The sequence below is a fragment of the Somniosus microcephalus genome, chromosome 6, assembly GCF_052327205.1.
Source record: "Somniosus microcephalus isolate GS21.2 chromosome 6, FLI_Smic_1.0, whole genome shotgun sequence".
NCBI classification, from domain to species: domain Eukaryota; kingdom Metazoa; phylum Chordata; class Chondrichthyes; order Squaliformes; family Somniosidae; genus Somniosus; species Somniosus microcephalus.
In genome coordinates this window covers 36,818,091-36,842,741 of record NC_140992.1, presented here as the reverse complement: position 1 = coordinate 36,842,741, position 24,651 = coordinate 36,818,091, and the positions used below count along the sequence as shown (strand labels likewise).

At 43.7% G+C, this 24,651-nt stretch overlaps 1 protein-coding gene across 1 annotated transcript; it reads right to left on the bottom strand.

Moving 5' to 3' along the window:
- Window positions 1-22,778, bottom strand: LOC147115615 (alpha-2-HS-glycoprotein-like). The gene is made up of 7 exons (XM_085990035.1): window positions 22,414-22,778; window positions 20,163-20,273; window positions 16,987-17,074; window positions 12,331-12,497; window positions 10,019-10,114; window positions 4,877-4,960; window positions 1-774 (listed from the first exon to the last, which is right to left on the bottom strand). The coding sequence occupies exons 1-7, from the start codon at window positions 22,618-22,620 to the stop codon at window positions 316-318; spliced, it is 1,212 nt and encodes a 403-aa protein (XP_085846161.1). The 5' UTR covers window positions 22,621-22,778; the 3' UTR covers window positions 1-315.
- Window positions 22,779-24,651: the final 1,873 nt, after the last annotated feature.

The window sequence follows — 24,651 nt, the reverse complement described above, 5'->3', positions numbered from 1 at the left end:
CTAATTTCAAACACATTTTATTGCACATACAGAGTAATAGTGTCACACATACAACAGTACAAGATTTGCAAAATCATACTGGCTCGGTCATCTTCTGACAAATTGCTGCTACATTATGACACATACTTCAATTGTGCAATTCCAATGTGCATTTACATTTTATTACTGTAAATCTCCCTAAGGTAGGGTATAATGGAAATTTTGCATTGCATTTTCCTGATTCTGATGTGGTTAACTATCTATGAAATATTGCACCATTGTTGTGAAGAATGGTTTTGCTTTATTTTTGGAAGGAAAGAAGAGGGTTAAATCTGTTCACTGATCCTCAGGATACTTGTGTTTTGCTGGGCAGGTTGTCGGATCTGCAGGTAGATCAGGGAAGTGGACAATTTGTTTCCCAGTGCTGACAATGTGTTCTTCAGAGGATTCTGAGGATTCGTTGACCACTGATCGTTTGCGTTTAGGAGGAATACTCTCAGATTTTTCTAATTCTGGAGTAATACTCTCAGTGTCTGGTGTTACAGGAGTAGCAGCATGGGCTTTTGCTTCTTCTGGTGCCCCTTCTGGTGCTGGGGGAGCTTTGCCTTCCCCTTCTGTTACTGCTGGAGTATCACCTTCCCCTTCTGGTGCTGGGGGAGCTTTGCCTTCACCTTCTGTTACTGCTGGAGCACCACCCTCCACTCCTGGTGCAGGGGGAGCTTCGCCTTCCTCTACTGTTACTGCTGGAGCACCACCCTCAACTCCTGGTGCTAGGGGAGCTTTACTCTCTGCTACCTGCAATGTCACAATGTTTGGGTTATATTGTAACATTAAATTATTTCATTGCTAAATTGTGACAAACCATTCTTTTTCATGCAGTTGCTGATTTAGGAACTAAGAAACTTTGCTTTTTTGTTTTTGAAAGACTGACTTGATTTTTATTATCAACATTAATTTAAGAGATACTTGAATATATAAGACATATGCCTTAAAATACAAGTTTGTTCTTTCTTGTATTGGAACAGTATCACAAACAATGTGTTGTGGAAGATTCATTTTTGGAGAGGACTGGCTTCCACGTTGCACTATTTTAATGTCAGTTTAATAAAAATGTAATGATACTAGTGTATATATTGGGTGGAATATTGGCCAGCATTGTACAGATTATAGATTCAGTTCCTGTGTGCTTTACTCTCCCCTGTACCCTCTATACAGCTGGGTGGAGGTTTTGGGTTATACTGCTCTGCACCTTCTTAGCCAAACAAGCAAATATGCTTCCACGTATCTCCAATTGAGAAGACAACTGGACTGACTGACATGGTGACCCATGTTCTGCTTCAACCAAATGCCTGGATGATCTTGGTAACTTACTGCTTCCAGTGCTTACAATCTGGAAAACCCCATGCCATGACTTCCATATTCTAGCCAGGCAAGTAGTTGGTTGGGAATGCATGCTACCATGCTTCCTCCTCCAGGTAATAAGTAGGGCTCAAGTGTTGTCCACTCCTTGAGGCAGAAGGTTGGATACCAAATGTCTCTCAAGACTGTCAGAAAACTACAGGACAACAGAGAATTCTGTTGGGAAGGGTTGCTAAAAACTGTAAAGAAGTAGGAGGGTTAAGATTGGAACAGGATCATGCCAACCCAGGGTTGTTTTGTAAGAATGTGGATCAAATCTGTCATCGCTTTTGCTTTGGATGGTCCGATAACAACGTATTCAATGAGGGAGTATCATCTTCTCCTCCACTGTTGGGCAAGTGTGGCCATTTTAGCCAAATGGAGTATTTGTCATTTCACTAGAACCATGTAATCAATTGATCCAAATACATGAGGGTGCTCCAGATGATCGGAACCAAGAGTATTTGAAATGAATCTAAAAGTTGTGCTACAGTGTTGCTTTTGAAGACACTGGCTGCCCAACAATGAAAAGTAAAACATCATCCGAAGGAGCATAGGAACAGGAGTAGGCCAATCAGCTCCTTGATCCTGTTCCTCCATTCAATGAGATCATGATTGATGTGTATCTTAACTCCATTTACCTACCTCTGATCCACATCCCTTGATACCCTTACATAAAACATATCTGTCGATCTCAGTCTTAAAAATTTTAATTGACGCTGCCTCTACACCGTTTATGTGTAAAAGTGCTTCCTGAATGGCCTAGCTCTAGTTTTAAGAATAGATCCCATACATAAGAACATAAGAAATAGGAGCAGGCGTAGGTCATTTGGCCCCTCGAGCCTGCTCCGCCATTCAATAAGATCATGGCTGATCTGATCTTGGACTCAACTCGACTTCCCTGCCTGCTCCCCATAACCCTTGACTCCCTTACCATTCAAAAATCTGTCTATCTCCCCCCTAAATATATTCAATGACCCAGCCTCCACAGCTCTCTGAGGAAGAGAATTCCAAAGATTCACAACCCTCTGAGAGAAGAAATTCCTTCTCATTTTCATTTTAAATGGGTGCCACCTTATTCTCAAATTATACCCCCTAGTTCTAGATTCCCCCACGAGGGGAAACATCCTCTCTGCATCTACCCTGTCAAGCCCCTTCAGAATCTTATATGTTTCAATAAGATCCCCTCTCATTCTTCTAACCTCCAATGAGTATAGGCCCAACCTGCTCAACCTTTCCTCATAAGACAACCCTTTCATCTCCGGAATCAACCTTGTGAACCTTCTCTGAACTGCCTCCAATGCAAGTACAGGAAACTTTCGATTAACCGGCCCCTAAATAACCGGAAATGTTGGTTAACAGGCAAAATTCAGGAGTCGGTTTCAAGTAAGTTTTATAACTTTTATTACTTGCACAGCAACAAATGGAGGAAGGCAAGGGTTTGGCTGCAGCTGTTGCTAAGCTACAGAGACGCTTGCAACTTGTGGACGTTGTTCTGAAGCTGTTGCTAAGCAACAGGGTTTGTTGCTTTATACGGAGCTCTGAGCTCCGTATCTTTTACTATAGCGCTCGGTTATCCGGAATTGTTGCTGAACCGGCACCACGTCGGTCCCGTCCGTGCCGGATACCAGAAAGTTTCCTGTATATCCTTCCTTAAATAAGGAGACCAAAACTGTACGCAGAACTCCAGATGTGGTCTCACCAACGCCCTGTACAGTTGTAACAGGACTTTCCTACTTTTCTACTCTATCTTTCTTGCAATAAAGGCCAACATTCCATTTGCCTTCCTAATTACTTGCTGTACATGCATGCTAACTTTTTGTGATTTATGTACAAGGACCCCCAGATCCCTTTGTACCTCAGCATTTTGTAATCTCTCCCAATTTAAATAATAATTTGCTTTTCTGTTTTTCCTACCAAAGTGGATAACCTTGCATTTTTCCACATTATACTCCATCTGCCTGATTCCTGCCCACTCACTTAGCCTATCTGTATCCCTTTGGAGATTCTTTGCGTCCTCCACACAATTTGCTTTCCCACCTATCTTTGTATCATCAGCAAATTTGGCTACATTACACTCGGTCCCTTCATCCAAGTCATTAATATAGATTGTAAATAGTTGAAGCCCCAGCACTGATCCCTGCGGCACCCCACTAGTTACAGTTTGCCAACCTGAAAATGACCCATTTATCCCGACTCTGTTTTCTGTTAGTTAGCCAATCCTCTATCCATGCTAATATATTACCCCCAACACCATGATCTCTTATCTTGTGTATTAACCTTTTATGTGGTACCTTATCGAATGCCTTCTAGAAATCCAAATACACGACATCTACTGGTTCCCCTTTATCCACCCTGCTCGTTACATCCTCAAAGAACTCCAGCAAATTTGTCAAACTTGATTTCCCTTTCATAAAACCATGCTGACTCTGCTTGACTATATTATGATTTTCTAAATGTCCTGCTACTACTTCCTTAATGGTGGACTCCAGCATTTTCCCAATGACAGATGTTAGGCTAACTGGTCGATAGTTGCCTGGTTTCTGTCTCCTTCCTTTCTGAAATAGGGACATTACATTTGCGGTTTTCCAGTCCGCTGGGATCTCTCCAGAATCCAGGGAATTTTGGTAGATTACAACCAATGCATCCACTATCTCTGCAGCCACCTCTTTTAAGACTCTAGGATGCAGGCCATTGGGTCCAGGGGACTTGTTCACCTTTAGTCCCATTAGTTTGCCTAGTACTTTCTCTCTAGTGATAGAGATTGTTTTAAGTCCCCCCCCCCCACCCCACCCCAATTGCTCCTTGATTATCCATTATTAGGATGCTTTTAGTGTTTTCTACCGTGAAGACCGATACAAAATATTTGTTCAAAGTCTCTGCCATTTCCCTGTTTCCCATTATTAATTGCCCAAACTCTTCCTCTAGGGACCAATGTTTACTTTAGCTACTCTCTTTTTATATACCTGTAGAAGCTCTTACTGTCTGTTTTTATATTTCTTGCTAGCTTACTCTCATAAGCTATCTTCTCTCTCTTTATCATTTTTTTAGTTGTCCTTTGCTGGTTTTTTTAAAATTTCCCAATCCTCTGGCCTTCCACTATTGTTTTGGATTTTCCCACCAGAGTAAACAGCTACTCTGTATCCGCCCTATCAAATCCTTTAGCATTTTAAACACCTCAATTAGATTACCCCTCAACCTACTAAACTCAACAGAATGTAAGACAGGTTTATGTAACCTGACCTCATAATTTAACCTTTTAAGCCTTGGTTTCATTCTGGTGAATTTGCACTGTGCCCCGCCAAGGACAACATATCCATCCTGAGGTGTCGTGACTTGTGTTTTATGAATAATGTTAAGCAGGTAGTAAACCTCATTGATAGAATACCAGCTGCAGATGATGTAGTGTGTGTTTAAGTGTTGATCTGTAGCTATAGCCCTGTATTAATATTGGTCTATATTTGTAGTATATGTTTTAGACTGAAGACTAAGGCATTACCGTTGTGTTGAAGATCTCACAAACCACATCAACTATCTCTTCAGGAGTGCCAGGAGTGACAGAGGATACACAGAATCCAATTTCCTACAATAAGGTAAAACACAGGAGTAAATATGATGATTAATTCCCTGATGGTGTTAAATTGTTTTACATTGCGAGCTCCTTGCCCACCTGCTTTCATCAGAGCTGAGCAGAGATAAGAGACAAATTGAATGTTGAAACCTGAGGGGTAATTCCATGCCCCATGCCGCCAGTGGGGAACTATTTTTGCAGGGAGAATGGGTTGGACTATCTGGCTGACAATGTTTTAGTCTGGTCTCTGACCCTTGCTACCTATGAATGCTTCCCACTGGGACCATGCAATTATTAACATTACTCTGCTAATGCTAAACTACAATTATTCCAGATTTCACAATCTAAACCTTTGTGAAGCACTTGCAATGTTTTCTGAAGTGATTACAGAAAACCAGAAACCTTACCTTGCATCATCCAAGTCTGAAATAATCTTTACAAGGGAATCTGCAAGTAATCCACATATTTGGATCTACCAGATTTGGATCCATTCAGATTCAGAAACTACCTCAGTGCTCGGTCCCAATGTTTGTAGCTGTTGCTGATCTATCTAGTTATCTGATCAACTGTAAGCTTCCGCCAAACTTAGAGTTCAATGCCTTTGGAATATATAGGAACATAGGATCAGGGCTAGGCCATTCAGCCCCTAAGGCCCATTCAATTGAACATGGCTGATCTGTACCTCGATTCCATTTGCCCGCCCATTCCATATCTCTTGATAACCTTACATAACAAAAGTCTACCAATCTCAGTCTTAAAAATTTCAATTGACCCAGCACCCAGAGTCTTTTGGGAGCGAGTTCCAGCTTTCTACTATCCTTTGTGTGAAAAAATGCTTTCTGGTTTCACTCTTAAATGGCCTAGCTCTATTTTTAAGATTAGTAACATGATTTTAATGTCATATTACAGTACACCACTGGTTAAAATGTGGTGCAAAACTCATAGATTAGAGTGGCCAAATCAAAACCACCCCTAATTGTGTCTCCTTCACTAAAACTTAGCCAAGGCAGAGCACTGGCAGTGCAAAAATGTGTCAACTCCACTGAGTCATGAAGATCTTTTTTTTTTGTTCATGGGATGTGGGCATCGCTGGCGAGGCCAGCATTTATTGCCCATCCCTAATTGCCCTGAGAAGGTGGTGATGAGCTGCCTTCTTAAACCGCTGCAGTCCGTGTGGTGAAAGTACTCCCACAGTGCTGTTAGGTAGGGAGTTCCAGGACTTTCAACCAGCGACGATGAAGGATCGGCGATATATTTCCAAGTCAGGATGGTGTGTGACTTGGAGGGGAACTTGGAGGTGGCGGTGTTCCCATGTGCCTGCTGCCCTTGTCCTTCTAGGTAGAAGAGGTCGCGGGTTTGGGAGGTGCTGCCGAAGAAGCCTTGGCGAGTTGGTGCAGTGCATCTTGTAGATGGTACACACTGCAGCCACGGTACACCAGTGGTGGAGGGAGTGAATGTTTAAGGTGGTGGATGGGGTGCCAATCAAGCGGGCTGCTTTGTCCTGGATGGTGTCGAGCTTCTTGAGTGTTGTTGGAGCTGCACTCATCCAGGCAAGAGGGGAGTATTCCATCACACTCCTGACATGTGCCTTGTAGATGGTGGAAAGGCTTTGGGGAGTCAGGAGGTGAGACACTCGCCACAGAATACCCAGCCTCTGACCTGCTCTTGTTACCACAGTATTTATGTGGCTGGTCCAGCTAAGTTTCTGGTTAATGGTGACACCAAGGATGTTGATGGTGGGGGATGCGGTGATGGTAATGCTGTTGAATGTCAAGGGGAGGTGGTTAGACTCTCGCTTGTTGGAGATAATCATTGCCTAGCACTTGTGTGGCGCGAATGTTGCCTGCCACTTATCAGCCCAAGCCTGAAAGTTGTCCAGGTCTTGTTGCATGTGGGAATGGACTGCTTCATTATCTGAGGAGTTGTGAATGGCACTGAACATTGTGTAGGCATCAGCGAACATCCCCATTTCTGACCTTATGTTGGAGGGAAGGTCATTGGTGAAGCAGCTGAAGGTGGTTGGGCCTAAGACACTGCCTTGAGGAACTCCTGCAGCGATGTCCTGGGCTGTGATGATTGACCTCCAACCACCACAACCATCTTCCATTGTGCTAGGTATGACTCCAGCCAGTGGAGCGTTTTCCCCCCGATTCCCATTGACTTCAGTTTTACCAGGGCTCCTTGATGCCACACTCGGTCAAATGCTGCCTTGATGTCAAGGGCAGTCACCTTCACCTCAGGAATTCAGCTCCTTTGTCCATGTTTGGACCAAGGCTGTAATGAGTTCGGGAGCCGAGTGGTCTTGACGGAACCCAAACTGGGCATCGGTGAGCAGGTTATTAGTAAGTGTCACTTGATAGCGCTGTCGATGACACCTTCCATCACTTTGCTGATGATTGATTGTAGACTGATGGGGCGGTAATTGTCCAGGTTGGATTTGTCCTGCTTTTTGTGGACAGGACATACCTGGGCAGTTTTCCACATTGTCGGATAGATGCCAGTGTTGTAGCTGTACTGGAACAGTTTGGCTAGAGGCACGGCTAGTTCTGGAGCACAAGTCTTCAGCACGACAGCCGGGATGTTATCAGGGCCCATCGCCTTTGCTGCATCCAGTGCGCTCAGCTGTTTCTTGATAGCACGTGGAGTGAATCGAATTGGCAGAAGACTGGCTTCTGGTGATGGTGGGGACCTCAGGGGGAGGCCGATTTGAATCATCCACTCGGCACTTCTGGCTGAAGATGGTTGCAAACACTTCAGCCTTGTCTTTTGCACTCACGTGCTGGGCTCCACCACCATTGAGGATGGGGAGATTCATGGAGCCTCCTCCTCCCGTTAGTTGTTTAATGGTCCACCACCATTCACGACTGGATGTGGCAGGACTGCAGAGCTTTGATCTGATCTGTTGATTGTGGGATCACTTAGCCCTGTCTATAGCATGCTGCCTCTGCTTTTTAGCATGAATGTAGTCCTGTGTTGTAGCCTCCCCAGGTTGACACCTAATTTTTAGGTACGCCTGATGCTGCTCCTGGCATGCTCTTCTACACTCCTTATTGAACCAGGATTAGTCCCCTGGCTTGATGGTAATGGTTGAGTGAGGGATATGCCGAGCCATGAGGTTACAGATTGTGGTGGAATACAATTCTGCTGCTGCTGATGGCCCACAGCGCCTCATGGATGCCCAGTTTTGAGCTGCTAGATCTGTGCGGTGGTCACAGCTACCAATACTGTCATGGACAGATGCATCTGTGACAGGTAGATTGGTGAGGACGAGGTCAAGTAGGTTTTTCCCTCGTGTTGGTTCTCTCACCACCCGTTGCAGGCCCAGACTGGCAGCTATGTCCTTCAGGACTTGGCCAGTTCGGTCAGTAGTGGTGCTACCGAGCCACTCTTGGTAATGGACATTGAAGTCCCCCACTCAGAGTACATTCTGTGCCCTTGCTACTCTCAGCATTTCTTCCAAGTGGTGTTCAACATGGAGGAGCACTGATTCATCAGCTGAGGGAGGGCGGTAGGTTATAATCAGCAGGAGGTTTCCTTGCGCATGCTTGACCTGAAGCCATGAGACTTCATGGGGTCCGGAGTCAATGTTGAGGACTCCCAGTACACTCCTTCCCGACTGTATACCACTGTGCCGCCACTCTTAGTGGGTCTGTCCTGCCAGTGGGACAGGACATACCTAGGGATGGTAATGGAGGAGTTTGGGACATTGGCTGAAAGGTATGATTCTGTGAGATTGACTATGTCAGGCTGTTGCTTGACTAGTCTGTGGGACAGCTCTCCCAATTTTGGCACAAGTCCCCAGATGTTGGTGAGGAGGACTTTGCAGGGGCGACTGGGCTGGGTGTGCCATTGCCATGTCCATAGCCAATGTCATGGTCGATGCCGGGTGGTCCATCCTGTTTTATTCTTATTATTATGTTTCGTAGCGGTTTGTTACAACTGTGTGGCTTGCTAGGCCATTTCAGAGGGTAGTTAAGAGTCAACCACATTCAGCACAATGCCCATGATGTGAATAAATGCTGCTGTCTATACCTGCCTACCAGCATGGGTCTGACTCCTTAGGTTGACAGATCAGTGATACAAGATAACAGCCACATAATGTAAGACATATGTGCCTGAGCATGCATGATGATGGTGCTCCATGAATGAACTCAATGTATGTGGCCAGAATAACCTGGCTCACCCAGTTGCGATGCATCAACTAACATCAATCAGCAGGTAACATTCCCACCAGTAGATTAAGAGTAACAACATTTAATCTAACAACATTGAGATCAGCTCAGCCTGTTGGCAATGATCAGCCCACCTGTATAAATTAAAACATGTCCTACAAGGTTCTGATAGACACTTAGCAACTATCGTGACATTGAGATGTGGTGACAAATACTGACATAAAACTCATTGGCAACTTCACAGTATGGTTCACAGAGCTTCAGCCCGGCCTAGCACAGCTTCCAACACCACACTTCCCAGAGTCCCTTGCAACCAAAAACACTCGCACACTTAGTGCCAGTAAATCACTCTTGGGATTCAATTATTCGCTTTGTAAACCATTTGAACCCTTAATGGGGCTACACTCAATACAGTAAACTCTCGTTTAAATGGCACCTAATCAACCAGAATTCTTTAATAACCGGCAAAATAGATAGCCGGTAATCTTGCCGATTCCATCCATTTTTCGTTTTTCCGAGTCAGAGTTTCCCGCGGTGGCCGAGTTAGTCACTGGTTTGGGGGTTTTTTTGTGTTAAAAATTGCCTACATCTCTGTTATCCGGAATTTTTAATCAACCGGCACCATCCTGGTCCCGTCGGTGCCGGATACGAAGAGTTTACTGTACTAGGTCTTCATTGTTCTATTCCCAAACCATCTAACTTCTTTGTTACATTGAATTCTTTTATTCATTCCCAGTACCCATTATTCAACAAATAGATCATCAGAACCTCTCAATTATTTTGCAATCTGTAACTAGATATCTATAATACTATTTATAAACCACCTAAATGCTTTGATTTGATTATAGTCTGTAACTCAGTCTGCATTATTTATCCATTCTGACTGCAATGTACTCACAGGAGATAGAAGGAGTATTAGAGGACATATAAGGCTGCCTTTGATACATGGTGTCTCTCGGATGACGAATTCCACCAACACCGGAGTCCCAACTCCCTGAAACATAATTACAATAATGTTCATAGTCAATACCTATGTGGCTCATTTATTGCTTTTATTGCAATTGCAAATCCTAACTTTGCCGCCATTGCTGCAAAAAATGTGTTTTTTGCCAGGACCCCCTGAAAGCAAAACAGGATCTTGAAACACTTTTGTGCACCTGCCCTGCAAAGTAGCAGTATGATACATTGATGAGATTGTGAAATTTATGCCATATTGGTGAACTACATAAGCTAGCAGCAGGGTGCATTGGTGAAGCTGTGAAAGTGTGTTGAACTAATAGCGGTCATGCACAAAAAGAAACGACAGGCACCACTGTAATATTTCAATTTCCCACATCAGAGACCTCTGTGAGATTCCCAAGTCAATTAATGCTGAATTAAGGACAAAGGGAAGATTAATGCAATGAACTCACGCACACTAGGAAATGGCTTGACTATCCAACTCCATTTCATATATGTTCCTTACATCAATCTGGGGTGAATTCAGAGACATTTCCCACAATAAAATGGATCATGTTCTGACTACTCCACCCATTACCCCAACAAAAAAAATACATGCTTTTTTTATATGTCTCCTCTTCTGAAGGCACTGACTCATTCTGGGGTGTGGTTCCATGAGTGCCTGTACCCATCCTGTACCTCAGCACGTGGCAAGCTATTTAAAATCATGGTGGGGGAGCAGCATCAGAGCTGAGCCCGATTCACACATATGCACTTTCCAGCAGGAATCACTGAATAGCAATCAGGGACGGAAGCCTTAGCTGATTTATTTTCCTCTTAGCCTGGAGAGCTAAGGACAATTAAAGTGTCCCTGCTTCAGATCATGCTAAGACCAGACAGACTTGGGGCAAAGTTGGGACCTGCCTCAACCTTGCCGCCCGGATGTAAGACTGGTGTTGAGGATTGGCCGCCCATTATAGAAACTGTCCGATTTTCATTTCCATCGATATGCAAGGCCAGTTTTATGCCTGGGCTGCAAGTTGAAAATGTACCCCATGACTGCACCAGGTGATGCAATTTTCCTCCAGGGGAGCCCATCAAAATTCTCTGAAAAGATTTTAAATTGCAGGTTTTATTACAAAGAAAACTTTGACTCTGTTAAATATTAATAGTACCGCTGCTTCTGCTAAACACTAATTTGATGCCATTTATTTTATGGTGTCTATAAAGCTCCCCTTTTATATTTACACAGGGAGATGGAATTGGGTGGTCCAATGTTGAGAAAGGTTGAGCTGGTTGACCCTATACTCATTGGAATTTAGAAGAATGAGAGGTGATCTTATTGAAACATATAAGATACTGAGAGGGCTTGACAAGGTAGATGCAGAGAGGATGTTTCCCCTCATGGGGAAATCTAGAACTCGGGGGCATAGTTTCAGAATAAAGGGTCGCCCTTTTAGAACTGATATGAAGAGGAATTTCTTCTCTCAGAGGGTCATAAATCTGTGGAATTCTCTGGCCCAGAGAGCTGTGGAAGCTGGGTGATTAAATACATTTAAGGTGGAGATAGACACATTTTTGCAAGATAAGGGAGTGAAGGGTTATGGGGAGCAGGCAGGGAAGTGGTTTCGAGCCCAAGATCAGCCATGATCTTATTGAATGGCGGAGCAGGCTCGAGGGGCCAAGTGGCCTATTCCTGCTCCTAGTTCTTATGTTCTTCTGTTTATGCCTCGTGGGTTAGAGCTGCACTGAAGTATGTTATGACATACCAGTGTCTCAATCTTATTGTTAATTCCTGCAGTGAAGGTAGGAAACATTCTTTAAAAACAACTGGAAAGTCATCAGGAGCCATTCCTGTACATCCCCAAGTTGCTGGTTAAAGATGAGCATTGATAGGCATGTGGCAAAAGGTCACTTGCTCATCTGCCCTCACATGTGAGGAATGTTGCATTTTGCAAGAGTACCTAATAGAGAAACTAAGAACATTGGAGCTGAGTGCCTTGGTGTGTGATGGATACAGTCTCCATTCTGTTTAGTTCCGGAGCTAAACTGTGCCAAACCAAGACGGTGGTGTTTCCTTATAGAGGTTAAGGGAAATTGAAATGAAGAGGATACTTCAGTGGCAGCAGTACCTTCTTGTGGCTGGCTATCTGAGACATTGGCATTGGTCTAATAGTAGGCCTTATACTTACCTTCTCAGGAGTAAAAGTGTGAAGACCAGGAGATTAAAAATTATAGAAAAAGTTAAAAAAATAAACTCTTCTGACTAACCTTTGTGGCGCCTCGTGTTATTTCTTGAAGTGCAAAAGTGTGTATATGGTTGTTCATTTCATTGAATTTATTAAGTGCGACCATTACAGCATGTTGAGCTTCTGTGGTATTTGTAAGTATTAGATGTGGACAGTCAGGACATTTTTTAGAAACATCTTCAGCTGAATCTGCAAAATATTACAAGATACAGTCATTAAAAAAAAAGTTTTTTCTGCAATGTTTCCCTCTCTGATGGAGATGCTGATGAATGCAGTGCTACAGTTTCACTTTGTGGCCACTCGCTATCTCTCCCAAATGCTCATTCTTCACACTTAAAACCCTGACTAAGGCAAATAGTTTGTGGGGCAAGCGATTTATTGTCACTTGCATCTGATCAGAACTGGCATTGTCACTGATTCGATGCAAAACTGCAGGATTCCAAAAGAAACCTCATTGCACGCAAAAGTGTGGAAATTTGCAGGATTTGTTCCAGTGTATCATGCTGTGCCAAGTCACTTTCCATAACCCTAACTGAGCCTAATTGACCCCTATTCCCAACCCAACTGAGACCAGTTAACTCATCCTAAAGAAGCAATTGAACTTGGTACCTTTCCGATCTGTATGGTTCAGTTTCACACTGGACAGTATAATTACTATTGAGAAATTATTTTTGAAAGAAAACTTTTTCTCATGTTTCATTAACTTAATCCTGCTACTTCCGCAGTATTCTCGTCAGTAATCAATGTTTAAACAATTTTTCCAAAGTGTTAGATTTAGATTCTTTTATCAACATTTTATCAATCATCAACCTTTCAGAGCTGTTGCTCCATGACTAGCTGCCTGTGCATCTGTTATAGAGAGGTATTTGCTCAGTTATTTTAATTGAACCATTTCAGATCCATTCACCTTCAGCAGCCATCTTTTCCCTGAACAATTTCAAAAGCAGACTGTGATTTAGTCATAGAGTCATAACGTCACAGAAGGAGCCCATTCAGCCCATCGAGTCCGCGCCGGCTCACTGCAGAGCAATCCAGTCAGTCCCATTCCCCCGCTCTATCCCCGTAGCCCTGCAAGTTTATTTCCCTCAAGTCTCCCCTTGAAAACATTGATTGTCTCCGCTTCCACCACTTCCGTCGGCAGCGATTTCCAGGTCCTGACATTGACAGTCAGCAAAGGTTCACAAGCAATGTGTGGTAGCTATAGGCTCTTTATAGAATCTGTAAAGGCCATGTGATCCGCCCCTCCAGGTTACCGCCATGGTGGTGAAGGCGAAAATCTATCGCATTTTTTCTTTTTACCAGTCAGGCTTGGGTTTTGATTATGGGTCGATTGGAAGAGAAGTCAGCTTAGATTATCTTGTGATTCTTTGATCGAGCTTTTGGTCACCTGTCTTAATGTCTCCTTATGTGGCTCGGTGTCAATTTTTTTTGTCTTAGAACATTCCTGTGAAGCACCTTGGGATGTTTTACTATGTTAAAGGTGCTATATAAATACAAGTTGTTGTTGTTGTTGATTCACAGCTATTAGCACCACAGAGATTTAACATTTTTCTTGAAAAAGTGCTTGGGAGATCAGGGTTTTGGGGGATTATAATAGCGCACATTACCAATATTCCTGTGTGAGCCTAGACAGTGAGTACGGGCAGTTCATTTGTTCATGGGAGGTAGAACAGTGAAATTCAATCCTATCCATTTGGGTACACATTCCAACAGAGCCACTGGATAGTAATTAAGACCTTGACCAGGGCAAATAGTTTATTCATTCATGGGAAATGGGCATCGTTAGCAAGGCCAATATTTATTACCCATCCCTCATTGCCCTTGAGAAGGTGGTGGTGAGATGCCTTCTTGAACCACTGCCCTTCGTGTGGTAAACGTGCTCCCACAGTGCTGTTAGGTACGATGTTCCCATTTCTCATTTTAAGGTTATTTCTCTACTCTATTAGCACTGGAATTGGTGGAGGAGGACCAGCAAAAAGCACGAAAGGGCTGCCTGTCAGGTCAGGTGGCACACTAAGCAGACTGCCAGGTCCTCCCAGGTGGATCTACCATTCCAGGCACAGATAGCTGGAAATGACAGAAGATACAGGAAACTTTCGATTTACCGGCACCTAAATAAACGGAAATCTCGGTTAACCGGCAAAATTCAGGAGTAGGTTCAGGTAAGTTTTACTTCATATTGTACTTGCCTTCCTCCATCTGTTGCTGTGCAAGGGTGTGGCTGCAGCTGTTGCTAAGCTACAGAGACGCTTGAAACTTGTGGCCATTGTTCTACACTTGTTGCTAAGCAACAGGGTTTGTTGCTTTATACGGAGCTGTCAGCTCTCCATATCTTTTACTATAGCTTTCGGTTATCCGGAATTTTTGATGAACCGGCACCACTTCGGTCCCATCGGTGCCGGATAAAAAAAAGTTTCCTGTATATACCTAAGGTGGCTGAGGTTTAACAAGGAGACCATGATAGATCTGTGCCATCTCTTTCAGGAAGAGAAACATCCAAGCATCCATAAGGCACTCCTAAATGCCATCAAAGTCACCTTGGCCCTTAATATTTATGTATCTGACTCCTTGTCGGCTATGAATGGGGTTACACTATCTGGATCCTCTAGTAGCTGTGCTGGCGATTAGCAGAGGTGGTAATGGTGAGATGCTGGCTTGCTCAGAGATACTGACAGTGGCAGCAGCCTGATATTCCATACTAAGAAAGCAGAAGAGAACAAGATGTCAAAAAGTTGTCTCCAATTGAATCTGTCGGTGATAATAGTCAGTCAGCAGGATAACATGACAGGACATGAACATTATGATGCAAGCCCTGAAATCAAGGGAAGCCTCTAGCTACACTGTCACTCACTCCCTCACTGCACTCTCAGGCAATGATTTCAAGAGTGGAATCAATGGCTTAAATTCCTTGATTACCTCCTGTCCATGCCTATTCTTGCCAATTAAAAGCAGAGTAGTTCAGAGGAATTGAAAGTAGATAGAGCAAATTACAATGTTGTATAGCTGCACAGCTTTAAGCGTATACTGCATGCTATAAATTGAGGATGCATATTTCTTGTGTGAAGTCCCTTAAGAATTGTTGCTATGTACACAGGTACACACACTTCCTAATTGTAACTATAACATACATCCTAAGTATCTTCATTCAAACAAAGCATTGCTTAGCTTCCCTGTCTCTATTATGGCAGGAATATTAACATCTTCCAGTATTAAAGAATCAAATTGTTAGCAGAGAGGACTTTCTTGCATGCGTATTTGGGGCAATTCTTGTCATGTAGAACAGTATTGCTGCCTTACCTCATAGCCAGACCCCTTTTTCCTGATGTCTTTTCAGGTCTTGCAGATCCCTGACACTGCACTCATTGATTATAACACCGCTGCCCAACCCTCAGGTGTGTCTGAGAGTGCAGTGGCCATTAATCTCTTACAGAGTGTTCTTCCTCTCCCTGACTGCTTCCAGAAGGGCATCCAGCTCCTGGTCAGTAAACCTGGTTTTCTTCACTCTGCTGCACTCCATTCCTCAGTAATATTGGCCCAGAAATTCGGGTCGGGGGCTTCCCGCGGGTGTAAGCCCCCGACCTGCACTTACCTTGCGCGCCGGCCGTTGAGCTGTGGGCCCCCGTGGGATTCCGATCCTGGGCCTGGTCCAACTGCCGGCGCGCAGTGCTTGCATATCCCAGGGGCGCAGTTAGTTCGATGCGTCCCCTGGGATCACGTGGGCCATGGGGAGCCAATCGGAGCAGGGAAATGGCCATTCATAAGTTTGACAGGAAGAGCTGTCAAAACTATAACTACTACGGGCCCCAAAACATCACTAAATCTTCAAATAATTTTTTTTTTAAATCACATTTTTTAAATAAACTATAAATTACATGAATAACTATTTTAAACAATAATTTAAATTTTTGAAAAAAATAATTTTATTTTCTAACGGGGCTAAAAATAAACTTACCTTGCTTTAAAGTATTTAAAAATAATAAACCTGTGGAAAAAATGTTTTAATTTTAATTAATTCACCACTTACCTTGTAAAAAGCAGACCTTACGCCTGCTTTTTAAATGTGTAACTTTTGGAGACTTACCCTCCCGGGAAAACCTGTAAAAAAAACGTACGTTCGTTGCGCACGCGCAGCCTCTCCGGCGCACGCGTTCGAACTCTGAACCCCTTCTTTCAGGGGAACGGAAGTGCCGGTTTCCCGCGCATGCGCAGTGCATGCAGGAAACCGGCACTTCCATTGGGCCTACTGGTGAGTACCCCGTGCGTACTCACCCGTGGAGACCCGAATTTCTGGGCCAATGTTCAGTTATCAGCTGTCCTGGCCGCCCCTACACTACTTCAGCTGTTTAAATGGCTCCTAATTCCAGTTCATAGCAGATTATCAGGATTTTTTCTTTGTCCATATCATTAGAAGGCTCACTCCATGGGAATTAAAGTGCACATTTTAACGTACCTACTAAAAATCGGTAAAATCATGTGTTAAGCAGCTTTCTTTGCAACCATCAAAAAACCCAAAGTAAGATTCAGTTAACAGAACCAACAGCAATTTCTAGGCTATGGTGCAAACAGTAAATTTTCACTAATACAATAAACTCAAACTTACCATACAGCCACACCTCTGCTATTGCTATATAGCTCTGAATTGTACGATAACATGTCAATTCAACAACAAAAATAATACCTGGGGATATTTCACACTTGTAGCCTTGCACATGACTCGAAGCTCCAGATGTGGCCTCGACGATTACCTTACAATCTCCTTCTACTTTCTAAGATGACAATGAGACAAAAATAGTTTTGGTTACTTTAAATTGGTTTAGAATATATTGTATAAGTCACTTGGCGAGTCGCACTTGGATCTCAAATACTACTGGGTATGTGTGTGATACTGGACAGTCTCATGGTGATGGGCATGTAAGTCATACTAGGAATTCTAAGGCTAGAAATTATTATTTGCAATATTAGCATATGAATACTGAACATGTTCAAATGGCATTGCTACATCTGTTATGTTAATGAAGGTGTTAACTGTGGACACAGGAATGTAATATTAACATGTAGAATGCTTGTATGCTAGCATTGCAAACATTAATCTCTGAGTTTTAGACTGCAGGAAATTTGTACCTGCATTTTCCAGTGATCTATAAAGTTATTGCTCTGTTTTTCAATGTTTCTGCCTGATAACTACCAGGTAAAACCATTTTGTCATTGCCACCACATCAGCAATAACAGCTTACTGATTTTTGGGGATCACTGAAAGGTAACTGAGACTGGATCAATAAAACTTTTACAATGTCTCCTCAACTAATATATATATTTGAATGCATACCCAAACACCGCACTCAGCCATATTCTTCATAAGTGTTCTTTACTTTGGCCTGTAAAATACCAATATCAAAATACTGCAGTTGTACAGGGCCTTGGTGAGACCACACCTTGAGTATTGTATACAGTTTTGGTCGCCTTATCTGAGGAAGGATGTTCTTGCCATGGAGGGAGTGCAGTGAAGATTCACCAGGCTGATACCTGGGATAGCAGGAATGACATATGAGGAGAGATTGGGTCGATTGGGCTTAACTCGCTGGAGTTTAGAAGAATGAGAGGGGATCTCATTGAAACTTATAAAATTCTAACAGGACTAGACAGACTAGATGCAGGAAGGATGTTTCCAATGGCGGGGGAGTCCAGAACCAGGGGTTACAGTCTAAAGATAAGGGGTAAGTAAGCCATTTAGGACAGAGATTAGGAGGAATTTCTTCACCCAGAGAGTGGTGAACCTGTGGAATTCTCTACCACAGAAGGCAGTTGAGGCTAATTCATTAAATATATTCAAGAAGGAGTTAGATATATTTCTTAAGGCTAAAGGGATCAAGGGATATGGGGAGAAGGCAGGGACAGGGTACTGAATTTGGACGATCAGCCATGATCGAATTGAATGGCAGAGCAGGCTCGAGGGGCCGAATGGCCTACTCCTGCTCCTATCTTCTATGTTTCTAAGTTTCTATTCCCTTGTCCACCATACACAAGGTGCAGACCCAATCCCAAAACACGGGGACAAGATTATTTGTATCATTGGGGTGGACTACTAGAACCTGTAAGGGTGCTTCAGAGGTTCTCGGCCAAAACACCCCACTTTAAATCACCTTGATCTACATGTTAATATTACATTCCTGTGTCCACAGTTAACACCTTCATTAACATAACAGATGTAGCAATGCCATTTGAACATGTTCAGTATTCATATGCACATTCTCCCCGTGTTTGCGTGGGTTTCCTCCGGGTGCTCCGGTTTCCTCCCACAGTCCAAAGATGTGCGGGTTAGGTTGATTGGCCATGATAAAAAATTGGCCCTTAGTGTTAGGGGGATTAAATACGTGGGGTTACGGGGTTACGGGGATAGGGCTTGGGTGGGATGGCTGTCGGTGTAGGGACTGGGTGCTAGGGTTTGGATGATCAGCCATGATCTCGTTGAATGGCGGAGCAGGCTCGAAGGGCCGAATGGCCTACTCCTGCTCCTATCTTCTATGTTTCTAAAAGAGTCATGACCTAGAAAAGCAAAGATAATCAATCCCCTCTGGGATAGATTATCTTTGTCCGTTAAAGGTTTGGGGCCTTTGCTGCGCCTTAGCAGAACTCACGCCAGCTCTCAGTTGGCGAGACTTCTGCTGTGGTCTTGTATGGACATACAGGGCAGAAATCCTGGGATACCCAGGGAATACCCAAGACACTCCCCCTTGATAAGTGGGGAGAGCGGCAGGTGGAGGAATTGCCCTCTCCCCATCCCACTAGAAAATGGCAATCAGTATGGAACAGGGCAGAATCCCGTTGAACCAGGTTCTAGCTGCTGGTGGGTGATCTTCCTGCTCTCCATTTTTGGCCCAGACTGGAAGTTCAGGCCCGAACAAGTTAAGCCAGACCAACTGCCCATGAGCAAAGTACCACTTGATTTTCTTTCCCATCCCTATTTTGTAATTTATTTTTCTCTTGTTCCTTTACATTCCCATAGCTTGCAAGTGTTGCCACCCAGCTAGTTTCTGACCAGGCTGTCCAGAAAGGATCGCAATGTAAACTAAAATGATGGAGTCATTAGTCTTAAGGTTATCAATCAATTTTTGTCAACAAGAAAATAAGAACGTAATCCAACATCCTTCCCCACCCCTGCACTGCCCCCATTTTGTTTTGCAAAAGGTGGCCATCCTATGGCTATTTTATGCACTCTTGATGCTTTCCCAATCTTGTACTTGTGCCCCAATTTTAACTCCAAGTGGATTCCCCTCTCAGGCCTGAGTTAAAATTACAGTCGAGTCTCAATGATGTCATTGGGCCGCAACATGCATATGTAAAGAAGGACCTTGTTGGCTCCGGGCGGGTGTCCTTGCTGCCTGCTCAGGAAAGCGGGTTAAAATTGCAGATGTTGCGATGATGGCGGCTTTTGGACAGGTAAGAGCCAGGGTGGTTTGAACTGCCCGCCCGCCAGGTTTCTGCTGAGCGAGTAGGGTTAAAATTGCCCCCAAGCTAGATTTTTACAATCAGCATTATTTTAACACAAGCATCAAACCATTTATTTTAAATCGGATAACACACCAATCAGGAAATTTAGTTTGAGGTATGTGAAAGAGATGTGAGTCAGTGCACTCTATGAGTTTTTTCTCCACTTTAACAAAGATTTTCCCAACAGATATTTAACACTTGGTGCTTCTGCAGTTCAGGTCACAGTGAAGTGACATCCATGTGCCAGGCCCCCATTCTTATAACCAGCTCCCCAATCCAACCCGCAAAATGTAACAGTAATATAGTTATAACATTTTATAAATGAATTTCAATGAATTTATTGAAGTTTAAGGGAAGAATACTCACAGTTTCCTTGAATGATCGGATTTCACAGTCCTTCAGTAATTTATGGCTCAACACATGGCACTTGGTCTCCCGAATATCAAAGTCCAAATAATAGACAATCTTCCCACTTGCCTGAAAAGAAAATGGTTGATAAGTACTCAACATGGAATCAGAATGTTAAAATTCTCTCACAATGCATTGCCACTGTAGTAGAATTGTTTTTCTCTGTGCACTCATAGGTACTCACACAGGACACTTAGCTGCATGCTAACAGTTTTTAATCAGTTCAACAACATTAATATTATAGTGCAGGCATCCATTTGACATCACATTATTTTATGAATGTCTCACACACTTCCCCTCATTGTTGCTGTTTTGTTTTTGCTTCTGGCTGGGCTGCCACCCACCTTGACTCATATGTCATGGCACAGGACAAGCTCGCACTATCCTCCCTGTGCTGCAAGTCTAAGAAATGGGTGAGAACCCGACTGTCCTTCCGAGCTGACTGCTTCCGAGGATTGCTGAAGAAGCAGGTAGGAAACAGTAGCAGCTAGCCAGTGCAGACGCTGAGTTGCTTAAAGTAGTGTCAAGACCATTTCACGCTCCAGCAGAAATAAAGCATTCATCACAGGTGAGTCATGAGGTCTTCATTGAGCAGCAACAGCGTGCCACCACATTTGCTTTTCCAAATGAGGTGGCACTTCGAAGAAGCAAGAAATTAGAAAGTAGACAACATAAACCCTACACTATCACCAAGGGCAACCACAGTGGAAACAAACATTGATGCAGGGACACACATATGGAATAGGTAAATGAACTACTTGAACCTTCTGTGGAATGTTTCAGCATGATGTTTTTGCATAGAAGAGACATATGAATCATTGTATTGCGGCAAATATATAGGGATAGTAATGAAGGCAGGGGGATTCAGGCCATCATGTTGGTATATGGCTAGATTACTATATAGGACTCTGCATGGAAGGAATCAATGACTTCCTTTCAAGTCCTGTCAATCATTCCTTGATGCACTCGTCAGTTTGGCTGTGCACCAGCTCAGCCATTTCTCTTTCCTCCTCTTCCTTTCTGTTTCAATACCATTGTTAACATTTGCCAGATCAGTCAACCGTCCATACACTGCTGGCTACTTTGAAAATCTGATAGTCTTATAGTGAAATTTTTAATTCAGTTACATCTTCATTTTTGTCACCTTTGCACGGTTGAAAGTTACAGTCTCTCTCTCCCCGACACTATTTCTGAATTGGGTGAGGAATCAGGCACAATCCTGCATCCTATGAAACAGCGGGCCGAATTTTGAGGCCTCCCGCCCAGCAAAATTGGGGGCGGTAGCGGCCTGAAAATGACATGGAAGAACTCATCCCACTCCAGGGACTTGAGCACATAAAGCTAGACTGACACTCCAGTGCAGTGCTGAGGGAGCGCTGCACTGTCGGAGGTGCCGTCTTTCAGATGAGACGTTAAACTGAGGCCCCGCCTGCTCTCTCAGGTGGACGTAAAAGATCCCATGGCACTATTTCGAAGAAGAGCAGTGGAGTTATCCCTGGTGTCCTGGCCAATATTTATTCCTCAACCAACATAACAAAAAAACAGATTATCTAGTCATTATCACATTGCTGTTTGTGAGAGCATGCTGTGCGCAAATTGGTTGCCATGTTTCCCACATTACAACAGTGACTACACTTCAAAAATACTTCATTGGCTGTAAAACGCTTTGAGATGGCCGGTGGTCGTGAAAGGCGCTATATAAATGCAAGTTTTTTTTTCGTTTCCCCCCTGTCGCTGTGGCCGTCTCCATCTTGCTGGGGTCCTCCAAGTAGGCCGCCCAGGCGGCTGCCCGCAGAGGGCGCACAGCTGGTTTAAATATTGAAATCGGGGTTCTATTACATCAATAGGACCCCAATGCCATTTTTGGACTGAATTGGGTGAAGCATCCGTTGTGCACACTCCACCGAATATTAGCTGATGGCTGGGTCAAAGAAGAGCCAACAGATAAGCTTCACTTTATTTCTGTGGGGCTGGGAGGATCAGCAGTGCTTCCTCGGGCTTCACAAAACCAACCTGGGCTGCTGGCGCTCCAGCTTCCAACCCCCCACCCCCTCCCCTCGACCCAGATCCGAAGTTCATTCTGGGGCAAAATCTACCTCTGTGTGTCAGAGAACCAGCATTTCTGCCTTATTAAACAGCTTTCTATCCATGAATTTGTAACGTCAGCAGTCAGGGAAATAAACCCCTCAAGCATTCTTTTTTTACATACCTCTGTCATTTGCTGGGCGTTTTCTATTCTGTCCACGCTGAACTTGTATCCATGCTTTCGGTCTTTATTGATATGATCAACTGCCAGTTCTGCCACTGCTAGAACTTCTTGCCCATTGCATGGTACTGCTACATAAGATGCTAATAATGACATAACCCAAGATGTATGCACCACCAATAAGATCGCTAATACAAAAAACAACTTCATGTTGTTTGGGAAGCTGCACTGGCAAAAAATATAAGTTCAGACAGTTTAAAACTCGGACCTTACTGAATGTTCTTTCTGGACTGCAGACTAATGCAGCATAGGTGACTGGTCACAGAGCTGACAGAACTGGCAGTGAAAGCTCGTGAGCACAGACTGCATTAAATCCTCTGGGGTTGGGAAGAAATCAATGAAAATGTCATGTGACCCAGAGTAAACAACTGCAAAGAGATAGGGCTGATTATGGAATCAAAGATCGGATTAGTCTTCCTAGAATCAAAATAAGTGTTACAATGAAGGTCACTCTCAGAATAGGAAAGTTACTGTCCCACAGCAAGTGCCCACACAGTTCATTGATTCAACTAAGCATCTAGAACATTGAAGAAATAACTTTCTTAGATATTCTCCAGTTACTTCCTTAACTCTTGTTTCCATCCTCATTTTTGAAACATAGAAACATAGAAGATAGGAGCAGGAGTAGGCCATTCGGCCCCTCGACCTGCTCTGCCATTCAATTCGATCATGGCTGATCATCCAAATTCAATACCCGGTCCCTGCTTTCTCCCCATACCCCTTGATCCCGTTAGCCTTAAGAAATATATCCAACTCCTTCTTGAATATATTTAAAGAATTGGCCTCTACTGCCTTCTGTGGTAGAGAATTCCACAAGTTCACCACTCTCTGGGTGAAGAAATTCCTCCTCATTTCTGTTCTAAATGGCTTACCCCTTATCCTTAGACTGTGACCCCTGGTTCTGGACTCCCCGACCATCGGGAACATCCTTCCTGCATCTAGTCTGTCCAGTCCTGTCAGAATTTTATAAGTTTCAATGAGATCCCCTCTCATTCTTCTAAACTCCAGCGAGTATAAGCCCAATCGACCCAATCTCTCCTCATACATCATTCCTGCCATCCCAGGTATCAGCCTGGTGAATCTTCGCTGAACTCCCTCCATGGCAAGAACATCCTTCCTCAGATAAGGCAACCAAAACTGCACATAATACTCAAGATGTGGTCTCACCAAGACCCTGTACAACTGCAGCAAGACATCCTTGTTCCTGTACTCAAACCCTCTCGCTACGAAGGCCAACATACCAGCTGCCTTCTTAACCGCCTGCTGCACCTGCATGCTTACCTTCAGCGACTGGTGCACAAGGACGCCCAGGTCTCATTGCACTTCCCCTTCTCCCAATCTATTGTCATTCAGTAAATAATCTGCCTTCCTGTTTTTGACACCAAAGTGGATAACCTCGCATTTATCCACGTTATATTGCATCTGCCATGCTTCTGCCCAATCACCCAAACTGTCCAAATCATCCTGGAGTTTCTCGGCATCCTCCTCACAGCACACACACCCACCCAGCTTTGTGTCATCTGCAAACAAAGTATTATTTTCTCTTTAGGTTCCCCCCATGCCACAGAATATTTCTCTACTTAACAGAGGACTAGGTGATCCTCCTCCAGGCCTTCGCCTATTGCAGCTCTTGAGGCAACTGCTAGGATAAACGAAAATGGCACAGGTTAAGTTGTTTGCCATTTGAGGAAGGACCTTATGCACTTTAAATGCATGTTGTGTAGTTATGCAAATGAACTGTAAATAGCAATTAAGCTTGAGACATTGTTAAAGGAATCTGATCAGAACTAAACACAGCCACAAAAGGGCTGGAGTTACACTTTCAATTATTTGTTAAATTTATTAGTACAAGAGCATGGCTAGATTTAGATCAGTGCAGTTTAAGTTGGCCTCCTCTTCCTTTTGTTTTAGAAATGGCAGCACAATGTACTTCTCCCACCATCAGTTTCTCATCATCATGAATGAATGAAAGACAAGCAGCAGTTACCTTCTGTGCTGCGCGGAGGACGTGGGAAGTGTCCTATCCTTATATTCAGAATGAGGATCAAACACTCTTAGGTCTTGTATAACATGGGTTAAATAAATGGTAAATGACCCATTACTTTTCTGTCACAGTTTGCCTTTATCCCAACCACAGACGTGCTCTCCCTTTCCAATGCTCCTCTGTGGTTACATTGGCCA

Bases quoted from the DNA above. Each gene is read 5' to 3' on its own strand.
- LOC147115615 (XM_085990035.1), bottom strand. From the start codon at position 22,620: ATGAAGTTGTTTTTTGTATTAGCGATCTTATTGGTGGTGCATACATCT. The intron at 10,115-12,330 runs GTTAGTCAGAAG...ATTATGTTTCAG, and splicing joins TAACACGAGGCGCCACAAAG to GGAGTTGGGACTCCGGTGTT. The intron at 775-4,876 runs GTAATGCCTTAG...GTGACATTGCAG, and splicing joins GTGAGATCTTCAACACAACG to GTAGCAGAGAGTAAAGCTCC.